This window comes from Dermochelys coriacea, chromosome 6 (assembly GCF_009764565.3).
Source record: "Dermochelys coriacea isolate rDerCor1 chromosome 6, rDerCor1.pri.v4, whole genome shotgun sequence".
Lineage (NCBI taxonomy): Eukaryota > Metazoa > Chordata > Testudines > Dermochelyidae > Dermochelys > Dermochelys coriacea.
Window position 1 is genome coordinate 112,652,338 of NC_050073.1, and position 18,616 is coordinate 112,670,953.

Genomic DNA, 18,616 nt, shown 5'->3' on the forward strand with positions numbered 1-18,616 from the left:
GAGCTACAGGTGCCAACTTCCAATGTGCCAGGGGGTGCCCACTGCTCAACCCCTGGCTCTGCCACAGGTCCTGCCCCCATTCCACCCCTTCCTGCCCCCTCCTCTCAGCCTGCTGTGCCCTCGCTCCTCCCCTCCCCCCCAAACCCTCCTGCATGCCACAAAACAGCTGATTGGGAGGTGCTGCCGGTGGGAGGGAGGTGCTGGGAGAGGGATGGGGGAGCTGATGAGAGGCTGCTGACGTATTACTGTGGCTCTTTGGCAATGTACATTGGTAAATTCTGACTCCTTCTCAGGCTCAGGTTGGCCACCCCGTTCTACTGTATTGCTATTCCCCTTTAATTGAATGGCCTCCAAGTCCTGGTCCTATTGGAGTCAATGGTAATTTTACCTTTGTTGTTAATAGGACCAGGATTATGTACTGAGGCATAAGACTGAAGGGCAAGTGACTTTGATCACCAGAGAAATGTATTACACCTCTAGAAAGGAACTAGGTAACCTGTCTCAGAGTGGTCTAGTCTAGTAGATCAGGCATTAGCCTGGGATCCAAGACACCTGGGTTCCAGTCCCACTGCTACTACTGACCTGTGTGATCTGGGATAAGTCACTTCCTCTCTCCCTGCCTTTTTCCTCTGTTTTATGGATGAGATTATCTCTAATTATGCGACTGTTCAATGAATAGTACCATGGGCCCCATGTCCCAGTAGGGGCCTTTAGGTCTAACCTTAATACAAATAATAATGATAAAAATAGGGGGAAATAGTAGCCATGTATTTAAAAGGCACTAATGACGTCTTAGGACATAACTAATGGCCAGTCTAATATTTAGATTTTGCCCAGTTTTTCAATTGTGTATATTTTTATTCCCATTGGCTGATATATACGTCCCATAGCCACACCATAAATATTAAAATATATTTAATACTACAACTCTGCTTGATTAAGGTTTCCTTCTTTAATTATAAATGTAGCAGATTTAACTGTGTAACAGAATGAAGGCCATTCTCATTTTGAGCAGTAGATTATATGAAATGTGAATGAGTTGTGCTATCCGGGTTTTATAATAATCATTTACAAATTAAGAGGGACTATCTGTTTTGTTTTTAAGTGTTTACTCTCCAAGGACTAAAGCTGCATGTGTGGCAACCTAAAAAAAAAAAAAAAAAGGCATTAAAAGTACAGATGTGAATTTAAAGATTGCATTAGCTCTTGGTACTTTGCCCAGACTTGGCAGATGTAAATCTAATTTGCCCTAATTTTGCTTTTCTAAAAGAATGCTGATTAGAGAAGCTGTATACAAGTCTCTAGAGTTGCATTTTTATAAATATGAATCATCTACCATTTTGAAACAACAAAAACCTTTCCCATGTATTTTCAAACCTTCCCACTTATTTTATAAAAACACTGCAGAAATTAACAGTTAAGAAAATAAGAGAAGACGACATTTTAATTTTTTTCAGAACCTTAATTTCTAATGTTGAAGAGCAAAATGCAGGCACTTGAAAATAAAACAATGGATTATTAAGCTACACCTGTTGGATACAAAACTGCATTATATCTAGAGTATGGCTTATTGTGTCTTATCCACCCTCTGCCATTACTGATGTTTGTGTTCAATAGTATGTTTGTTGCAGATATAATATAAATGCAAACAGCACAAACTCCAGAATTATTCCCCATGGAATTAACCCCCAAAATTTAGAAACAGTGTAGCCTCAAACACACAGCCAAAAAGATTAGGGGCCAAATCTTCAATTGGTGTAAATTGGTGTCACTCCACTGAAGGGAATAGCTCTACCAGCTGAGGATCTGGCCCCTAAGTAGCTAAGGATCCAAATCAGAAACTGTATTGAGGAAATTAAATAAGGCAAATTTTCTGTCCCTCTTCCCAAAACAGTGGTCTTACATCTTTGTATGTACTATGTATGATTATTTGGCTGGGGAGATAATGTGCATGGGAAAGAATAAAGCAATGTGCAGTCCTTTGGTTTTTATTTTTTTTGCTTAAAATGGAATTAGAATATATGTTCATAACTTCTTTTCTAACTGTGTTCAAAACTGGGAGGGTTGGATGCTCCTAACAAGCAGGTGGCAAATTTGGAGCTCTAACTTGATAGAACTTGAAACTAGAAGGATTCAAATAGGGTAATAAGACACCAGCTTTAAGTAGAGAGTATAATTAACTATTAGAATAGCTTGCCAAGGGATGCGGTAAATATTCCATCGCTTGAAGTCTTTAAATCAAAACAAGGGCTCGTCTACCCAAACAATTAGACCATGACAAGCTGGGGTAAGAATCTACCCAGCACTAGCTTTCCATGAACTAACTGTGTGTGGACCCTGCTGACATTAACAGTTTGTTAACGCACTTTGAACTGGTCCCATTTTCAGAGGACTAGATCAGATAGTATCAACTAACTGGCGGTGTGCGTCAGCAGGGTCTACCTAGACAGTCCATAGCAGGCTAGTGCAGGGGAGATTCACATTCCAGCTTGCCATGAACTAAACGTTTGTGTAGCCAAACCCTGTAGTTCAGCCACAATGCCAAGTCAGGGTGAGTTGAGGACACAAAACACCTATCAGGTGTAGGCTCAAAATTACATAGATTACCGAACAAGTGAAAACAGATCTGGAGCAGAGAAGGGAAAGAGCCAAATTTCTGCTAGTGTAACCACTGAAGTCATTGGACCTCCACCAATTTACACCATCAGAGAATCTGGCCCAAATTATGGAAAAGAAAAATTTCTCGAGGAAGCACTATTTATAGACAATTCAAATAGTTAATTTTTAATACATATAATCAACTGTGAGAAAGGGCATAGCATGTTGGAAGTGAGATAAGTGACAGAAATTAAGCAGAACAAAAAGTGATCTTAGAAGTGGATTAGGAGCCTGATTCAAAGCCCATTGAAAGCTTTTGACTTCAGTGTGTTTTGGATTAGACCCTAGCAGAAGAAAAAAGAGGCGTTTTCAGATACAGGACTAGGCATTTATAGCTTCTTTAAAACCAACCTAAAAATCAGGTGTAGGGTTTAAAGACATAACTAATGCATCATCACTAAATGATGCCTGTGAAGGAAAGCAACACGGAGGTCTACATTATATCTCCTTTCATGATTCAAATAACCCTTTCATCACTATCGAAAGAGAGAGTACTTTTAGGGAGGCGACATTTTTATATCAGAAAGCACGTTACTTACAGTAGCTGTGGTTCTTTGAGATGTGTTGTCCAAATGGATTCCATTCTTGGTGTACACATATGCCTCACGTGCGCAAGACTGGATTCTTTTGGCCAGCAGTGTCCACTGTACCTGCCCTTTAGATGTCCTCATGCCCCTCATCTGAGGGAAAGGTGGAGCAGGCCCAACCATCGCTCAGTTCCTTTGCCAATATACAATTCCAGAGGAGTTGGACTCCATAAAAGAAGAGAGAACGGGTCATGAAATCCACATGGACATCTTGAAGAATCAGTTGCTGTGGGGTAACTAACTGTTCGTTCTTTCTTCGAGTGATTGTCCATATGGATTCCACTCTTAGTGGGGAATAAGCTGTTAGTTTGTTTGGAGGAGAGTGGTAGGAGTCCTACTCAAATAATGACTAAATGACATCCAATCTGGAAGCCTCTACCAAAGAGCAGTGTCTTGTGAAGGCATGGAGTGAGCTGCACGTAGCTGCCATAGAGAATTCAGAAATGGAGACCTTCTTTATAGTGGAATGAGCTCTAATGTGCCTATATGGATCTAACTTGGCTAGATCCATAGCATGTTATGCAGTTGGAGACCCACTTAGATAATCTATTTGCCCCCAAATTCTCTCTGCAAAGGGCACAATGTAAAAAGACATTGCCGGTTCTATATCAAGTGTAGTTTCCCTGAGGTTGAGTGAGGTGTGGGGAAGAATATTGGGGGATGAATAAATTGATTCAGATGGAATTCTGAAACAACTTTGAGCGTGCACTTGGAATGAGGTCTTAGAGTGACTGTGTCCTTATGAAACACTACATAAGGGGACCCAAGGTGAGGGCCTGAATCACCCCTATCTTTTGAGCTGGGAAAATGGCCACTAAAAAGGTCTTGCTGCCACGGGTGGCCAGAAGGAACTGAGGGATGGCCCATCCCCTCCGCCCTTTATGCCCTCAGGTGAAGGGGCCATGAGGGCATCTAGGGTGCAGAGGCAGCCCCAACAAATACTCCTGGTCACAATAACCCAATCTCCCATGTATGCACATGTTCACCAAAAATGAAATCGATGTGGACAATCACTAAGAAAACTTTATAATTTTGAATTTGTCCCAACACTGGGGACATGCAAACGTAATGGAAGAATTTTATAGCTATTTTATTAAAGTAGGTGAAAGCTTTAGTTATGAAAAGCAACTCTCTCAACAATTTGATGCAACATATATATTCAGTAACAAGTCCAATTACTATAAGTGTATGTTAAGCCTAAGACTTGCCGTGCAACCATCACCAAAGTGACTGAGTTATCTGATCAAACTTATTTGTCGGTATTGGTTGGTGTACACATATGCCTCGTGCGCAAGACTGGATTCTTTTGGCCAGCAGCATCCACTGTACCTGGCATTTAAATGCCCTCATGCCCCTCACCTGCGGGAAGGGTGGAGCAGGCCCAACCATCGCTCAGTTCCTTTGCCAATATACAATTTCAGAGGAGTTGGACTCCATAATAGTGGGAAAAGAGGACTGGTATTATTCAACATTTATTAAAGTTGAGAGAAAACTTTAGTAAACACGTTCACTTTCATGTGGATACAATGAACAGCTGCTTGCCAAGATGCTTTACAGTATCTTTACTTTCGTGCAGAAACTATTAATTTGCATAAAACGTATAGCCTCTGGATTCATGGCCACTCTAGATTCTTTATAGTCTTTCGTTTGTTGACTTTTCTTTTTCCATTTTCATGTAATAGTCTCTTTAGAAAAGTCCTTAATATGCAAGTTCAGTTTCCTGAGCAATCACATTAACCAATAAATCACTTGAGGCTACAATTCAAGAAGCTCTATGCATCTTTCACAGCCTGAGTTCATATGGTAACGTTATCAATGATCAAAACAGTGCACATCCTTTTGCTGTGGTCTTCGCAAAAAACAACACTCCCAGAATTGATCCAATAAGGTGAACAAGGAAGGAGAGTCAGCAGAATGTCAGTAGAAAGTCAGTAGAAAGCAGCTGTTCGCCCCTTGGGTCAGAGCAGAATCTGATGTGAAACTGCAGCCCAGCAACGAAGACTGAGAGACTTGGCTAGGAGATCAAAGCCCAAGTACTCTGATTGCCACGTGGGTATATGGCAAGTAGTGTAGAAATAGTATTATAACGGTGGCAATGAGTGGTGTTATAGCTAAGGCTGTGTCAGCATTTCTGTTAGAAGGCCCAGATCCAATACTTTTTGAAGTCAAAAGAAAGGATGCCACTGATTTCATTGGGAATTGGATATGGTTCTAAACCATGTTTTTCAGGGGGTTGTAATTTGGCCACAGAAATTGCTGTCATCTGATGCTTGGAAAACAGGCTAATCCACCTTGGATTAAACATTTTTGAGAGAAGGTTTAGAAAAAATATTTTGTCTGTGCATAAAGTTAATAAAAGTGCTTTTGTACAGTTTCAGTCTCTTACATCCTTGTGCTTGCATTTTTGTCTGTTAAAATATTTTGCAGGCCACTGTATGCTGTAAAAGAGGCCCTTTTGACATTTTGCACATACTTTTTACAAGAGTATTTTCAGTTGTATATATTGTGACAACATTCCTCCTCTACCTTGGTGGGTCTTGCACCTATTAGCGGATTTGCTCGCCTCGGAGATTCACGGCAGCTCTCAGTTTGGCCATTTTTGTGAACCCACAGTCCAGGTCAATTTCTCCTGTGTCTGACCAGGAGTTGGGAGGTTTGGGGGGAGCCCAGGCCCGCCCTCTACTCCAGGTTTCAGCCCAGGGCCCTGTGGAATGCAGCTGTCTAGAGTGCCTCCTGGAACAGCTGTGCAACAGCTACAACTCCCTGGGCTACTGCCCCATGGCCTCCTCCCAACACCTTCTTTATCCTCACCATAGGACCTTCCTCCTGGTGTCTTATAATGCTTGTACTCCTCAGTCCTCCAGCAGTCCGCATGCTCACTCTCAGCTCCTAGTGCCTCTTGCTCCCAGCTCCTCACATGTGCACCACAAACTGAAGTGAGCTCCTTTTTAAACCCAGGTGCCCTGATTAGCCTGCCTTAATTGATTCTAACAGCTTCTTGATTGGCTGCAGGTGTTCTAATCAGCCTGTCTGTCTTAATTGTTTCTAGAAGGTTCCTGATTGTTCTGGAACTTTCCCTCATCGGATGCATTATGAGCTGTAGCTCACGAAAGCTTATGCTCAAATAAATTTGTTAGTCTCTAAAGGTGCCACAAGTACTCCTTTTCTTTTTCAAATACAGAATAACACGGCTGCTACTCTGAAACCTGAACTTTCCCTGTTACCTTACCCAGGGAAAAGGGATCTACTTAACCTAGGGCTAATATATCTGCCTTCGATCACTCTCCTGTAGCCATCTGGCCCAACCCTGTCACAATATATTTATTTATTAGTAGTATTTGCTCCACATTGTACAGATTGACAGGCTATTGTGTAATAACTTTGAAGGAATCAAATACACATTGTGGTGACAGCAGTCTGTAAAAAAGGCATTAAAATCTATAGCAGGTACAATAATTATTTATTATTTGTATTACAGTAGTATCTAGTTGCCTCAACTGAGACCAAGTCCAATTGTGCTACGGGTTGTACAGATTCATAGGAGGAGGATGAATGCCCTGAAGAGCTTACAATTTAAAATATGAAAGGCAGACAAAGTGAATCTAGTGCTCATGACAACTCCAGGAACCCAAGTCCTCTGTTGATCCACAGAACAGCTACAACACAAGCAGCAACAAAACAAATGTGCTTTCACCCTAATGAGAAGGTTAGACTTACCTCTAGGCACAATTGGATAATTCTTTTTCCATGACCTTTCAATACTTAAGCTCTCTTCTATGACATCCAGCAATGCTGCCAGTAAATACCAACATCAGTGGTAACTTCTGTGATTTAGACATCTATTTAGAATGAAACTAGTACCACCACCTAACTTCACATCAGTCACTGGGTACAATTACTCACTACTAGTCTGCAGTGCATTTGAATGAGTTAACTTATGTGCAGAAGGCTGCACATCCTACTGCAAGTCTTCACAGAATGTCATTCCCTTCTTGTCCACTAGCACACATAATATTGCTATGGTAATTAATGTTAACAGAGTGAACAACAAAAATTGATGCACAATCAAGGGGCAAGCTTTGATTCTCTTCCATTCATGCACTTAGCAGATTTACATGACAACTGGCCTATGTCAGATCTATGATAGAACAGATATTTTATAATCATATCTATCTGTATTAAGAGAGAGGATACATGCACACAGCTCCCACTGACTTCAATGGGAATTGAGCATATAAGGGTAAAATTTGACCCTAAGTAATCCAGTGATTATCCCTAAAACAAACAAGGAAGCATTTGTACCAATGTCAACTCACACACTTTTAGATATTTAATTCATACTCGCATTATCACTGATGCACAGCATTACAGTGAGAAGAATGGCTACCACTCTGAAACCTGATTACAGTTACAGTGTCGTAAAACAGACTCTCTTTCAGTTGTCCATCATCAGTTGGTCCATCATCAGATTTGAAAATGATCATCATTAGGGTCATTTGCAAATGTCTCACTTTGTGCACGCACATGAAATAAAACATCACCATATTTAGAAATATATAACGTTTCTTCCAATTTGTGCCTGTGCCCGAGGGAGCAGTTCTCACCGTGGCAGTATGTACAGAGGGTTGGGAATGTGGGCAGGTATGTCTCTGATTACCTAGGTCTACTGGCCAAAACCCTGTTTGTAGGGACAGCAGCAAATACTACAGTGGAAAAGCAGCCATCAGTACTATAGCTCAGACTGCAGTAGCAACTACACAGTTGCTTGTGGCTTTGAGGGATAGTGGTAAAGGATTTCCACCAAAACAGAGATCCTTTGCACAAAACATATTTACTATGCTTTGTACAGGGGATCAAGATTTGACCCTGAGACACTAAAGGTGAAATCCCAGCCCCACTAAGTCAATGGGAGTTTTGCGATGGATTTCATGGGGGCCAGGATTTCACGCTACATTTTAATTTTAAAATCTAGAGAGATTCTATGATCAATTTTTTTGTATACATCTCCCCCTCCTGCTTCCTTACCCATATCTCAGTGATCCACAGAACAAAGAGGAAGGCATTTGTCAAGTTAGAAAATCATAGTGCTCATTTTTATTTTTTCAGTGGCCCCAGGGCAACATTGCTTTGGAACCACATGAAGCTGAAGATAACGCCCATTGTCTTAGGGAAATGCTCATCAAAAGCAAATTTCATGGAGTCCTGTAAAGGTACTTCTACAACTTCAATCAGCTCTCCCTCTTCAGGCTGGCCTCCTCCTTCTCCAGTTTTCATCTGATCTGTTACCTCTGCATAAAATAAGGTTTGCTTAGAACCTGTCACACCAACTCCGGACCTGGAAAACAAATAGAAGAGAAAAAACTTCACATTTATTTAAGAAAAATGTTATTTTGTACCTAGGAAACTGGGGCCCTGGTCTTCAATTAGTGCCCCTGAGCAATACCAAAACAAAAAGAACTCATTATTAATGAATTTTAAGTATTCAAAATGACAATGTAGAATCTCTTTTTATTCATAAAAAGTTAACTAAAATTGAGTTCAGTTCCATTTTAGCACAGATATATCTACAACTACATTCTGTGCTGCAATGAATGTTTATTTTGAAAGGAGATGGAATAATTGAGCTAACAAATGGAAGATTCTTCAATTGACTTCAGTGGGAGTTGGTTTGGGCCCTGGTCTATAGAAACCTGCAAACAATAGGGTGAAGCTCCCCAGGGTATTTGAATGTTACATTTGTTTGCTTATTTTTATAAGAAATTTTGGATTTCTGATGCTTAAGAAGATTAGGTCTATTCACAGCTGGAGACCTCTATTCACATACTGGATAGGTGCAAGAATGGAGTGGCAGCGTGAGATTCTTTTTTCCTCCCCGCCTAGCTCTTTTGCCTTGACCCAAATGGGCCACCTTAAGAATGAATGCATCTGAAGTAATTCAGCCTCTCAGCTAAATTTGTTATTATGGATTTACTTTAGGATATCTTAGATTATGCAATCTTTCTTCAGATAGACCACTTGCTGTGTGTTATACTTCTTATTTGTTAATCCTCTATTCCTTAAGAACTATTTCATTTAGATGTTTTAAAAATAAGAGATAAGTACCTAATCCACTCACTTGGTCCTTCCAGGAAAATAGTCACATTGCAATTGCAACTTCTGCATTTCCTGTTTTAACAGATGATTTTTAAGGCATATTGGGGGCTGATCCAAAACCCACTGAAGCTCTAGATCAGGCCATGAATGCTGAAGAATTAATCTCAATATTACTATACATAGGATTCAAAGATTTTTAGTAGATTAAAAATTATTTATTCAATATACATAGTTTCTAATAAAATAAAAATCGTATAGCATATAAACCCTTTTTACTCAATCTCTAGATAACTAAATCTCCCAGTTAATCCAAGGTAAATCATATCCCCAGCAGGAATTCAGGCTGTATTCTTTCAATCTTCTAAAACAAATCTATTTATTTTGGCTGGACATCGAATATTAATTAGTCAGTTTGTTGCTATATCAATAGCCACAATCTTGTTTCTTTCTGAAAACAGAATTGGGAGTCAGCAAGCTGCATTCTCTTCCTAACTCTCCCACTGATGTACTGCATGACCTTGGCCAAGGCACTTCAACTGTCTGGGCCTCAGTTTCTGCATCTGTACAAAGTGGACAATGAAACTTACTTATCTTTGTGAAGAGCTTACAAGAGACTAGGATGAAGGGTACTATGTATGTATTCTATCTATTCTCTGCTTTCTCTGTGATTGTACTATTCTTCCGATACATTCCTTCGCCAAAGATAATGTGACCTAGTGGGAGGTAGCAAGAGAACAGGCTAATGGGCTTCCCCCTTTCTCTCCTCCCTCTTGCTGAAGGATGTGACCTGCTTTCTCAGTAAAACTGAATTACTATTTACTGTCCCCAATGACCTGGTTTTTGCAGCCACTGTCCTCAGCGTTTGTATCCTATTATGGTGGCTATCACTGCAGGCTTGTCAATAAAAACACTATCCAGCACCGACAACGATTCACAGACTTGATGCACCACTGGCACAAGATCAAATGCCTTCTCTGGACTCCCCCCTGCCCTTTGCACCCTTTCCCCTTCTCTAATGGGAAGCTGCTCGGAAGAATAACCCCATCAGGCATGCTGCCACTCTTCTCAGTTGCAAGTGACGATCCAGCTGGCAGAAGATACAATAGAAATGCAGTCTTTGAAAGCAGCAGGATTTACACACTGGGCCCACCATGCTGGTTTAATCATTCTAATCTCATTATAAAAGTAAGGTAGACCCATTTTTCATGAAGTTGCTACCAGCACCCGGTTTTCTAAAGTTGGAATGTCATTTTTTATGCTAATATGCTATGAGTGTTCTCTCTGCTGTAATGACAATGACACACTTCTATATATTTTCTTGGTACTAATAAGCAATAATGCATGGTACTAAAAAGCAACACAGGAGATGAATCACCGATTAAGAACAAACAGGGTTATTTCAGAATCCACCACAGGAAAGCCATTTAAATCCTAGGAGGAGTCCAAGTTGTTCTGTAAACAACTGAGCTGGCTCCAGTTTATTCACCTTGTTTCATAGGTGTAGCTTTGGGAGGGAAAGTAAGAGGGTTGTTGCCCCCCCACCCCCAACTGCAAGCCTCGGGCAAGCATGGAATTTGCAACCCCCATGCACAGCCCCACTGGCCTGACTGGAGCTGTCTCCCCAAATATAGAAGTCAAACTATGCCTTGGCTTGCTTTCCACCACTGAGCTCCACCCTGAGTGCTATCAATTTTTCCCAGTCCTGCCTCAGTCTGTTTAACACAATTGTAACTTAAAAGACTTATTTGCCATGAAATATTACATTGTTTTTATATAACATTTATTTTAATTCTTGGCCATCATTTTCCTATCCCTTTCTATTTGTTATCTCTGTATTGTTTGTATGAGGGGCACTGTGTTTTTCACAGTCTAGAAGAGGTGGGGATATTCTTTTTTTCTTGCTGTTCTTTATATAGGGTAGGATTTGTTCTTCATCAATTTTTTTTTGAGGAATTGTGTTTTTAAAAATTACAAAAGCACACAGAGCCTGGGATTTGGTATTTTTAAGTAGAAACCTAAAGAAATGAAAATAAATGTTGGATTAATTTAGCCTGTAAAATCTTCAAGTCAGGGAACATCCCTTGTTAATCTCTGTATGTGCCATGGTAAATTACAGAACTACATAGGTGTTTAATAATAAATGAATAAATAAATAATAATAAAATATTGCTGATGGCTATCTCACCTTCTGATCTTGATTTGCTCTCACCTCAACTTGATTTACACAAATTCTTTTTAGGACCAATTCTAGCAATTTGTATCATATTATATTTCATCCAAAAAACAACAAGTGGGAAAAACAGTTTTGAGTATTAAAACATATCCCCTTCCCTTTTAACCTGTTTCTGAAGTTCATGACCTTTTTCAAGAAACCAAATTGGTGCAGATCTGTAATTAGACAATTAAAACATTAGATGTAACCTAGTCAGTTGATATTATGCAAAGGATCAGTCTGCAATCCACCAAGTTTAAAAACATATAATCCTTATGTAAAAGACCCTTCCATACAAACTCTCTGCCTTAATTATTTACAGGGTAATCTCTTCCTATGCTACCCATGACCTTTTACTTTTGAAATAGCTGCAGCTGTGGAAATCACCGAGTTCTCCCACCATGTATCTTTTCTGTAGCATAAAAGTAAATTGTTTCCTGAGTCACAGCATCATGAGAGATTCAGTTTCTTGCCTCAGGATCTCAAACAGCTTATTGATTTCACTTCTGGATATTAATTACTTACATGTTTCAGAGTAGCAGCCATGTTAGTCTGTATTCGCAAAAAGAAAAGGAGTACTTGTGGCACCTTAGAGACAAACAAATTTATTTGAGCATAAGCTTTCGTGAGCTACAGCTCACTTCATCGGATGCATTTCTTACTCAACATATCAAGACTGGCTGTTATTCTCAAACTTAAAATGTTTTTAAATGATGTTTGGCCTGGATCTCATATCTCTTCTATACTATAGTACCTGGAATTGCACGCAGTTTGGGTCATATCTTGCCATCTATCTATGCACAGAGCTTGCCACTGAAATCAATGGAACATTTGGGATTAAAAAAAAAAATTGTGGTAGGATATGGCCACAGGTTCATTTTGTTTGTTCTTTTATTTGTATTCTCTCCATTCCATTTAAGACAGTTTTAAAATAAATATCTGCCTCCAAATAAGCAATATACAAGAACAAAGGGTCTGATAAATGCTTTTCACTGCAGTTTATTTTACTCCTCTCTCTAAGACTTTATATTTGTAAATCTATTTATATTCTAATTCAACAGCACTTCTCAATCTTAAACTGGCTAACTTTGCTCACTTTGTATAACATTACATTATCTTCTGTATAACAAATTGACTAGGTTATGCCTAATGCTTTCATTGTTAAACTATAGATCTGTCTCACTTTGGTTTCAAAAAAAGGTCATCTACTTCAGGAAGAGATCAAAAGAGAAAGCAATATATTTTGCTGCACAAAAAGGATCTATTTCCAGTATTTTCCCACTTGCTATTTTTGTCTAGATCAGTGGTGCGCAAACTTTTCTTGCCCGCCCTTCCTTACCATTAATGGAATCTGTCCACGTCTTCTTCCCCTCCCCCTGCTCCCATCACTGCACACAGTTGGCTCAGCAGAGGAGCTTGGGCTAAAAGCAGAGTTGGCCTGGACGCAGAGAGGGAATGAGGGCAGAACTGGACTGGGGTGGAGCAGGGGGAGGAGTGGAGCTGAGGCTGGGGTAGAAGCTGGGCTGAGGGCGGAGTGGAGCTGTGGCTGGGGCCAGACCTGGGCTGGGTGGCGCTTCCTCCCCATCCCCCAATGGGGGCTGGCCTGGGTCCTGCCCCTCAAACATTCCTCTCTGCCCCTCTAAGTGGGGAGTGCTCCACAGTTTGGGGACTACCGGTCTAGATGATTTGGCTTTAGTATCTTCTGATTCAGTTAACTGTCATCTTCTTCTCATGGATCTATGCTGACTGCCCTTTACTAAAACAGATATTCCTGAATATTGACCACTGCCATCTTTTACAATATTTCCAACCTGTCTTGCATCCTCTTGTACTCTCCCTTTCCTTAGAGAACTATCAAAAAATGGCCACCAAAAATGTTTTATTTGCCTTGCTATTTCCTACAGAATTCCTAAATGCAACTCACTTGGACCTGTTATTTTGAAGCAGTTTTAACTGCCTTTTCTGCTCCAATGAAGTCATAAAGCATTTTAACATTCCCCTTTGAAAATGTATATTAGTCTCAGGGATGTGACCTTCAGCAGTTGTTTGTTTTTTTTTGTTTTTTTGAGGGCAGTAAATAAGGAAATAAGGAAAGACTTCTTTAGGTTTCTAGTAATATCAAACTTCAGTCATTAATACTTTCCTGTTATCCTCTTGCATGGTTGTTTGCACTTCCTATACAAAATATTCCAAGAATTTTGGTGTGCCTTTATTCTCTTTGATATTTTTATTTCAGTGACGTCTACCACCTTCCTGCTCTGTATACTGTCTACACATTGTTTTAGTCTTAGCCATTTCCTATAATTTCAAATAAAAAAATTGTTTTCCCCATGATCACACAGTGAGCCTCCTAAGAACAGAGATAAAAAACTGTATTTATGACACACACAAGCATATATCTTAACTTGCCAAGCACTAACATGCTATAAGAAAAGGAGTACTTGTGGCACCTTAGAGACTAACAAATTTATTAGAGCATAAGCTTTCGTGAGCTACAGCTCACTTCATCGGATGCATTTGGTGGAAAAAACAGAGGAGAGATTTATATACACACACACAGAGAACATGAAACAATGGGTTTATCATACACACTGTAAGGAGAGTGATCACTTAAGATAAGCCATCACCAACAGCAGGGGGGGGGAAAAGGAGGAAAACCTTTCATGGTGACAAGCAGAGAATGAATGGACACAAATCAGACGTCAAGAATTATAACATTCAAAAACCAGTTGGAGAACACTTCAATCTCTCTGGTCACTCGATCACAGACCTAAGAGTGGCTATTCTTCAACAAAAAAAGCTTCAAAAACAGACTCCAACGAGAGACTGCTGAATTGGAATTAATTTGCAAACTGGATACAATTAATTTAGGCTTGAATAGAGACTGGGAATGGATGAGTCATTACACAAAGTAAAACTATTTCCCCATGGTATTTCTCCCTCCCACCCCACCCCCCACTGTTCCTCTGATATTCTTGTTAACTGCTGGAATTAGCCTACCTGCTTGTCACCATGAAAGGTTTTCCTCCTTTCCCCCCCCTGCTGTTGGTGATGGCTTATCTTAAGTCATCACTCTCCTTACAGTGTGTATGATAAACCCATTGTTTCATGTTCTCTGTGTGTGTGTATATAAATCTCTTCTCTGTTTTTTCCACCAAATGCATCCGATGAAGTGAGCTGTAGCTCACGAAAGCTTATGCTCTAATAAATTTGTTAGTCTCTAAGGTGCCACAAGTACTCCTTTTCTTTTTGCGAATACAGACTAACACGGCTGCTACTCTGAAACCTGTAACATGCTATACAATGTGAGACAAGTGCAAAGTGAGGGGGATACAAAAATTATGAATGCAGGAAACTTATAATGGTGCAGGATTTGTTCTTTTTGTGTAAATTACTCTAACTTCAATTTCATAATTCTTTATTCCAATCTTAATTTTTTACAATAAAAGTGATATGACACCAAATGTGTGCAGAATGTGAGAGACTAGGACTAAAAAGAATGCAGTCCCTTAAAATGAGCGCTATGTACACAGATATAATCCTTTTTTTTGGACAACCAGTGTGGATACTTATATGTAGTAATGACACTATGTACATAGGTTGTGTATACCAGTTCACAAGAACCCTGGGAAATCCAAGCAACCCTTCACGGGCTTTTTCTTAACCATCTAAGTAAGTGAACAGCTCTGGATAAAGAGATGGTTGAAAAGGAACTTTCACGTTTTCATACATTCCTTTTAGGTTGTGTCTACATTTACAGTGGCATATGGGGTACAGGAGGTACGTGCTGTAGTGAAAGGCAAGCTGTAGCTACATTTATCGCTGCGGTGTGTCCTGCTGCTGGAGCCTTTCCCGGCTGCCTCCGCTTGCCAGAGCCTTTCCCCACTGCTGGAGCCTTTCACTGGGGGAGAGGACGGGTAAAGGCTACAGCAGCAGGGTGGCAGCAAGACACTGCACTGCTAAAAATAACAGTGTAGATGTGGGAGGCACTGCTTAGGCATGTAGAGCCGTGTAGGGTATAAACCTTGGAGGTTCAGGCGTGTAGAGCCTGTACTCACCTAGACCGCCTCTCACTGTCTATACTGCTATTTATACCTTTGCTAGCTGGGTATTCAGTGTCTGACCTCTACATGTGACCATAAGTGTTAACGTAGCGTAAGTTAGAGCCGTCATTTTCTTGAGTTTTTAAATCTTATTATGCAATATGTCACTTTCCACTTGTTTTATTTCTACTCTGCATGGAGACACTTTCTAGGTTATTCTTCACTAATTCTACCACCTCTTTTGGAAATCAAGGAAAAAACTTATCCACAATGCTTTCATAAACTTCCCAGTTCTGAGAAGAAACAGCAATCACCAGATGCTAGAGCCAACCATGCCAGCAGATCTTAGAAAAGTAATTTTGGCTATATTTCAGCCACATCTTGTCTAATGCTTCTTATTAGCATGTTGACATCTAATAGTTTCATCTATACTTTTCAAAGGAGCCAAAGTGAATTAGGCATCCAGCACTCAGTGAACTTCAGTGGAATTTGGGTGCCTAAATCCCTTATGATCCTTTGAAAAACCCACTCACGTATCACTGAGGGATAAATTCAGCAAAGACCGTATGTCAGCAAAGACATAAGTGGATGGAGCTCTTGGACGTCAATGGGAGCTGCATCCACTTTTGATGAGGGATGCATTTCTCCTATAGAGTTTATAATCATTGCAACTGAATGTTATGGGGCTTACAAGCTCTGTTGGTCATCAAGTCACTAGTACTTGAAAAGCACATAAGAACATAAAAGTGGCCATTCTGGGTTAGACCAAAGGTCCACCTAGGCCAGTATCCTGTCTCCTGACAGTAGCCAATGCCAGGTGCTTCAAAGGGAACAAACAGAATAACTAATAATCAAGTGATCCATGTCCTGTCGCCCATTCCTAGCTTCTGGCAAACAGAGGCTATTGACACCATCCCTGCCCATCCTGGCCAATAGCCGTTGATGACCTATCCATGAATATATCTAGTTCTTTTTTGATCCGTGTTAGCCTTGGCCTTCACAGCATTCTCTGCAAAAGAGTTTCACAGATTGTGCATTGTGTGAATTCCTTTTTTTTTTTTTTTGTTTTAAACCTGCTGCCTATTAATTTCATTTGGTGACCCCTAGTTCTTGTGTTATGAGGAGTAAATAGCACTTCGTTATTTACTTTCTCCACACCAGTCATGATTTTAATAGATCTCTATCATATTCCCCCCCTTTAGTTGTCTCCTTTCCAAGACGAAAAATCCCAGTCTTATTAATCTCTCCTCATATGGAAGCTATTCCATATCCCTAATCATAAATTACATAAAACCCAATAATTTCCAGACAAAGAGCTTGTAAGATCTTCAAGTCCACTAGCCCCAAATTTTTCCTGTTTTGTTTCAGAGAAAATTAAAATACAGAAACCTATGTTACTTGTGGTAAAATTAAAGTTCTTAATGCAAACTCTTTCAAGTCAGGAAATGAAAAAAGTTGTGGTTTTCACAGTAATGTACTTTGACACACGGCAAAAATGTTGTATTTTCTATTCCAAACCTGCATTTTAAGTGTGAACATTAGCATACTTGGGTCAAATAATGGCCTGGCCTCTACAGCCTGCAGGTAAATAAAGGTACGCAAGGCACCCTCTTATACCCATCTGTGGGTTACCCATACTATAGGGAACAGCACAGGGGGAGAGGAAGCCTCTGCAAATCCAGTTCATTCTCCCCACACGCAGGCATGAGTGCGCTGCGAGGGTGGGGAATGTGTGGAGCCATAGCTAGAGAGTGTTACGTATACTTCCCTCTCAGAGCAACAGGGAACACAGTAGGCATATTGCAAATCTAGTCTTCTCTTGGAGCAGTGCAATGTCATGCTGCCCCTTGCTTAAGGTCTGTGGCAATGCCACAATTGAGTCCTGAATATTTAGGTTGTTAAAGGTTTCAGAGTAGCAGCCGTGTTAGTCTGTATTCGCAAAAAGAAAAGGAGTACTTGTGGCACCTTAGAGACTAAAATTTATTAGAGCATAAGCTTTCGTGAGCTACAGCTCACTTCATCGGATGCATCCGATGAAGTGAGCTGTAGCTCATGAAAGCTTATGCTCTAATAAATTTGTTAGTCTCTAAGGTGCCACAAGTACTCCTTTTCTTTTTAGGTTGTTAAAGTAATTCCATAAAATATACATGATGGGTATTGGGGCTGTCAGTGTTTCTCTGAGAACTGGGACTTTTCATTTTGTGACTTTTGTTTTTTAAATAATTACGCCTATATTAAATAAGTGTCTTTTATTATACTCTATAACTAGGGAAATAGTATATGATCACCTTTAAAATTTTTTTTTAACATAGTGCTTGGAGGCTGTAACTAAGATTGGGCCCAGTTGTTCTAGGTGCTGTACTCACACATAGTAAGAGTAACTCTCTGCTCCGAACAGCTTATCATGATACATATATACATGGGGTCAGAATTCAGGATGTGTGTTCACAGTTAACTTTCACATTTCCTGACTTTTAGGCATATGCAGACTTATTGCATTAACATTTTTAATGGAATATATATAAATATCTAATCATTATAATTTAGTCATAATTTTAAACTTTCCCTGTTGAGGAATTTGCAGTACTGCACAATAAATGTAAACTGGCTTTGTTAGCAATGATGAAATTCCGAATACAATTTCATTCATAAATCTGGTATGCAGTATATAAAAGCCGAACTACTAACTTTTTCTTAAACAGTGATTCATTTTAATTTTACAATCATTCAAAGTGCTACATGTTCACATTTGAAGCTGGCACAAACTGACTTCTTTGTACTTTAAATGTACATAATTAAGGTGAAGTTCTCTATGTGGAACTTATCTATTTATAAAATGCAACTTTTATTTGGATGCAGAATCTGGTATGTAGAGAATACATACTGTCATGTTTACAAGCAAATACAGTATCTCAATAGCCTTTCTACTGCATTCCAAATCTAGTGCAGTTTTCCACTGTAATGTCTTAAGATCTTTATACAGTTCTAATGTTATCAGTAGCAGGTGCAGGAAAGAATAGATG

At 39.8% G+C, this 18,616-nt stretch overlaps 1 protein-coding gene across 2 annotated transcripts in view; it reads right to left on the bottom strand.

The window, feature by feature from the left end:
- Window positions 1-7,003: 7,003 nt before the first annotated feature.
- NUDT14 (nudix hydrolase 14) overlaps window positions 7,004-18,616 on the bottom strand; it is a 101,002-nt gene continuing 89,389 nt past the window's right edge. For both annotated transcript variants that reach the window (XM_038407990.2, XM_038407992.2), the window contains one exon: window positions 7,004-8,580. In XM_038407990.2, coding sequence (XP_038263918.1) covers window positions 8,340-8,580 — 241 coding nt within the window. In that variant the 3' untranslated portion in view covers window positions 7,004-8,339. The remainder of the gene's footprint in view (window positions 8,581-18,616) is intronic.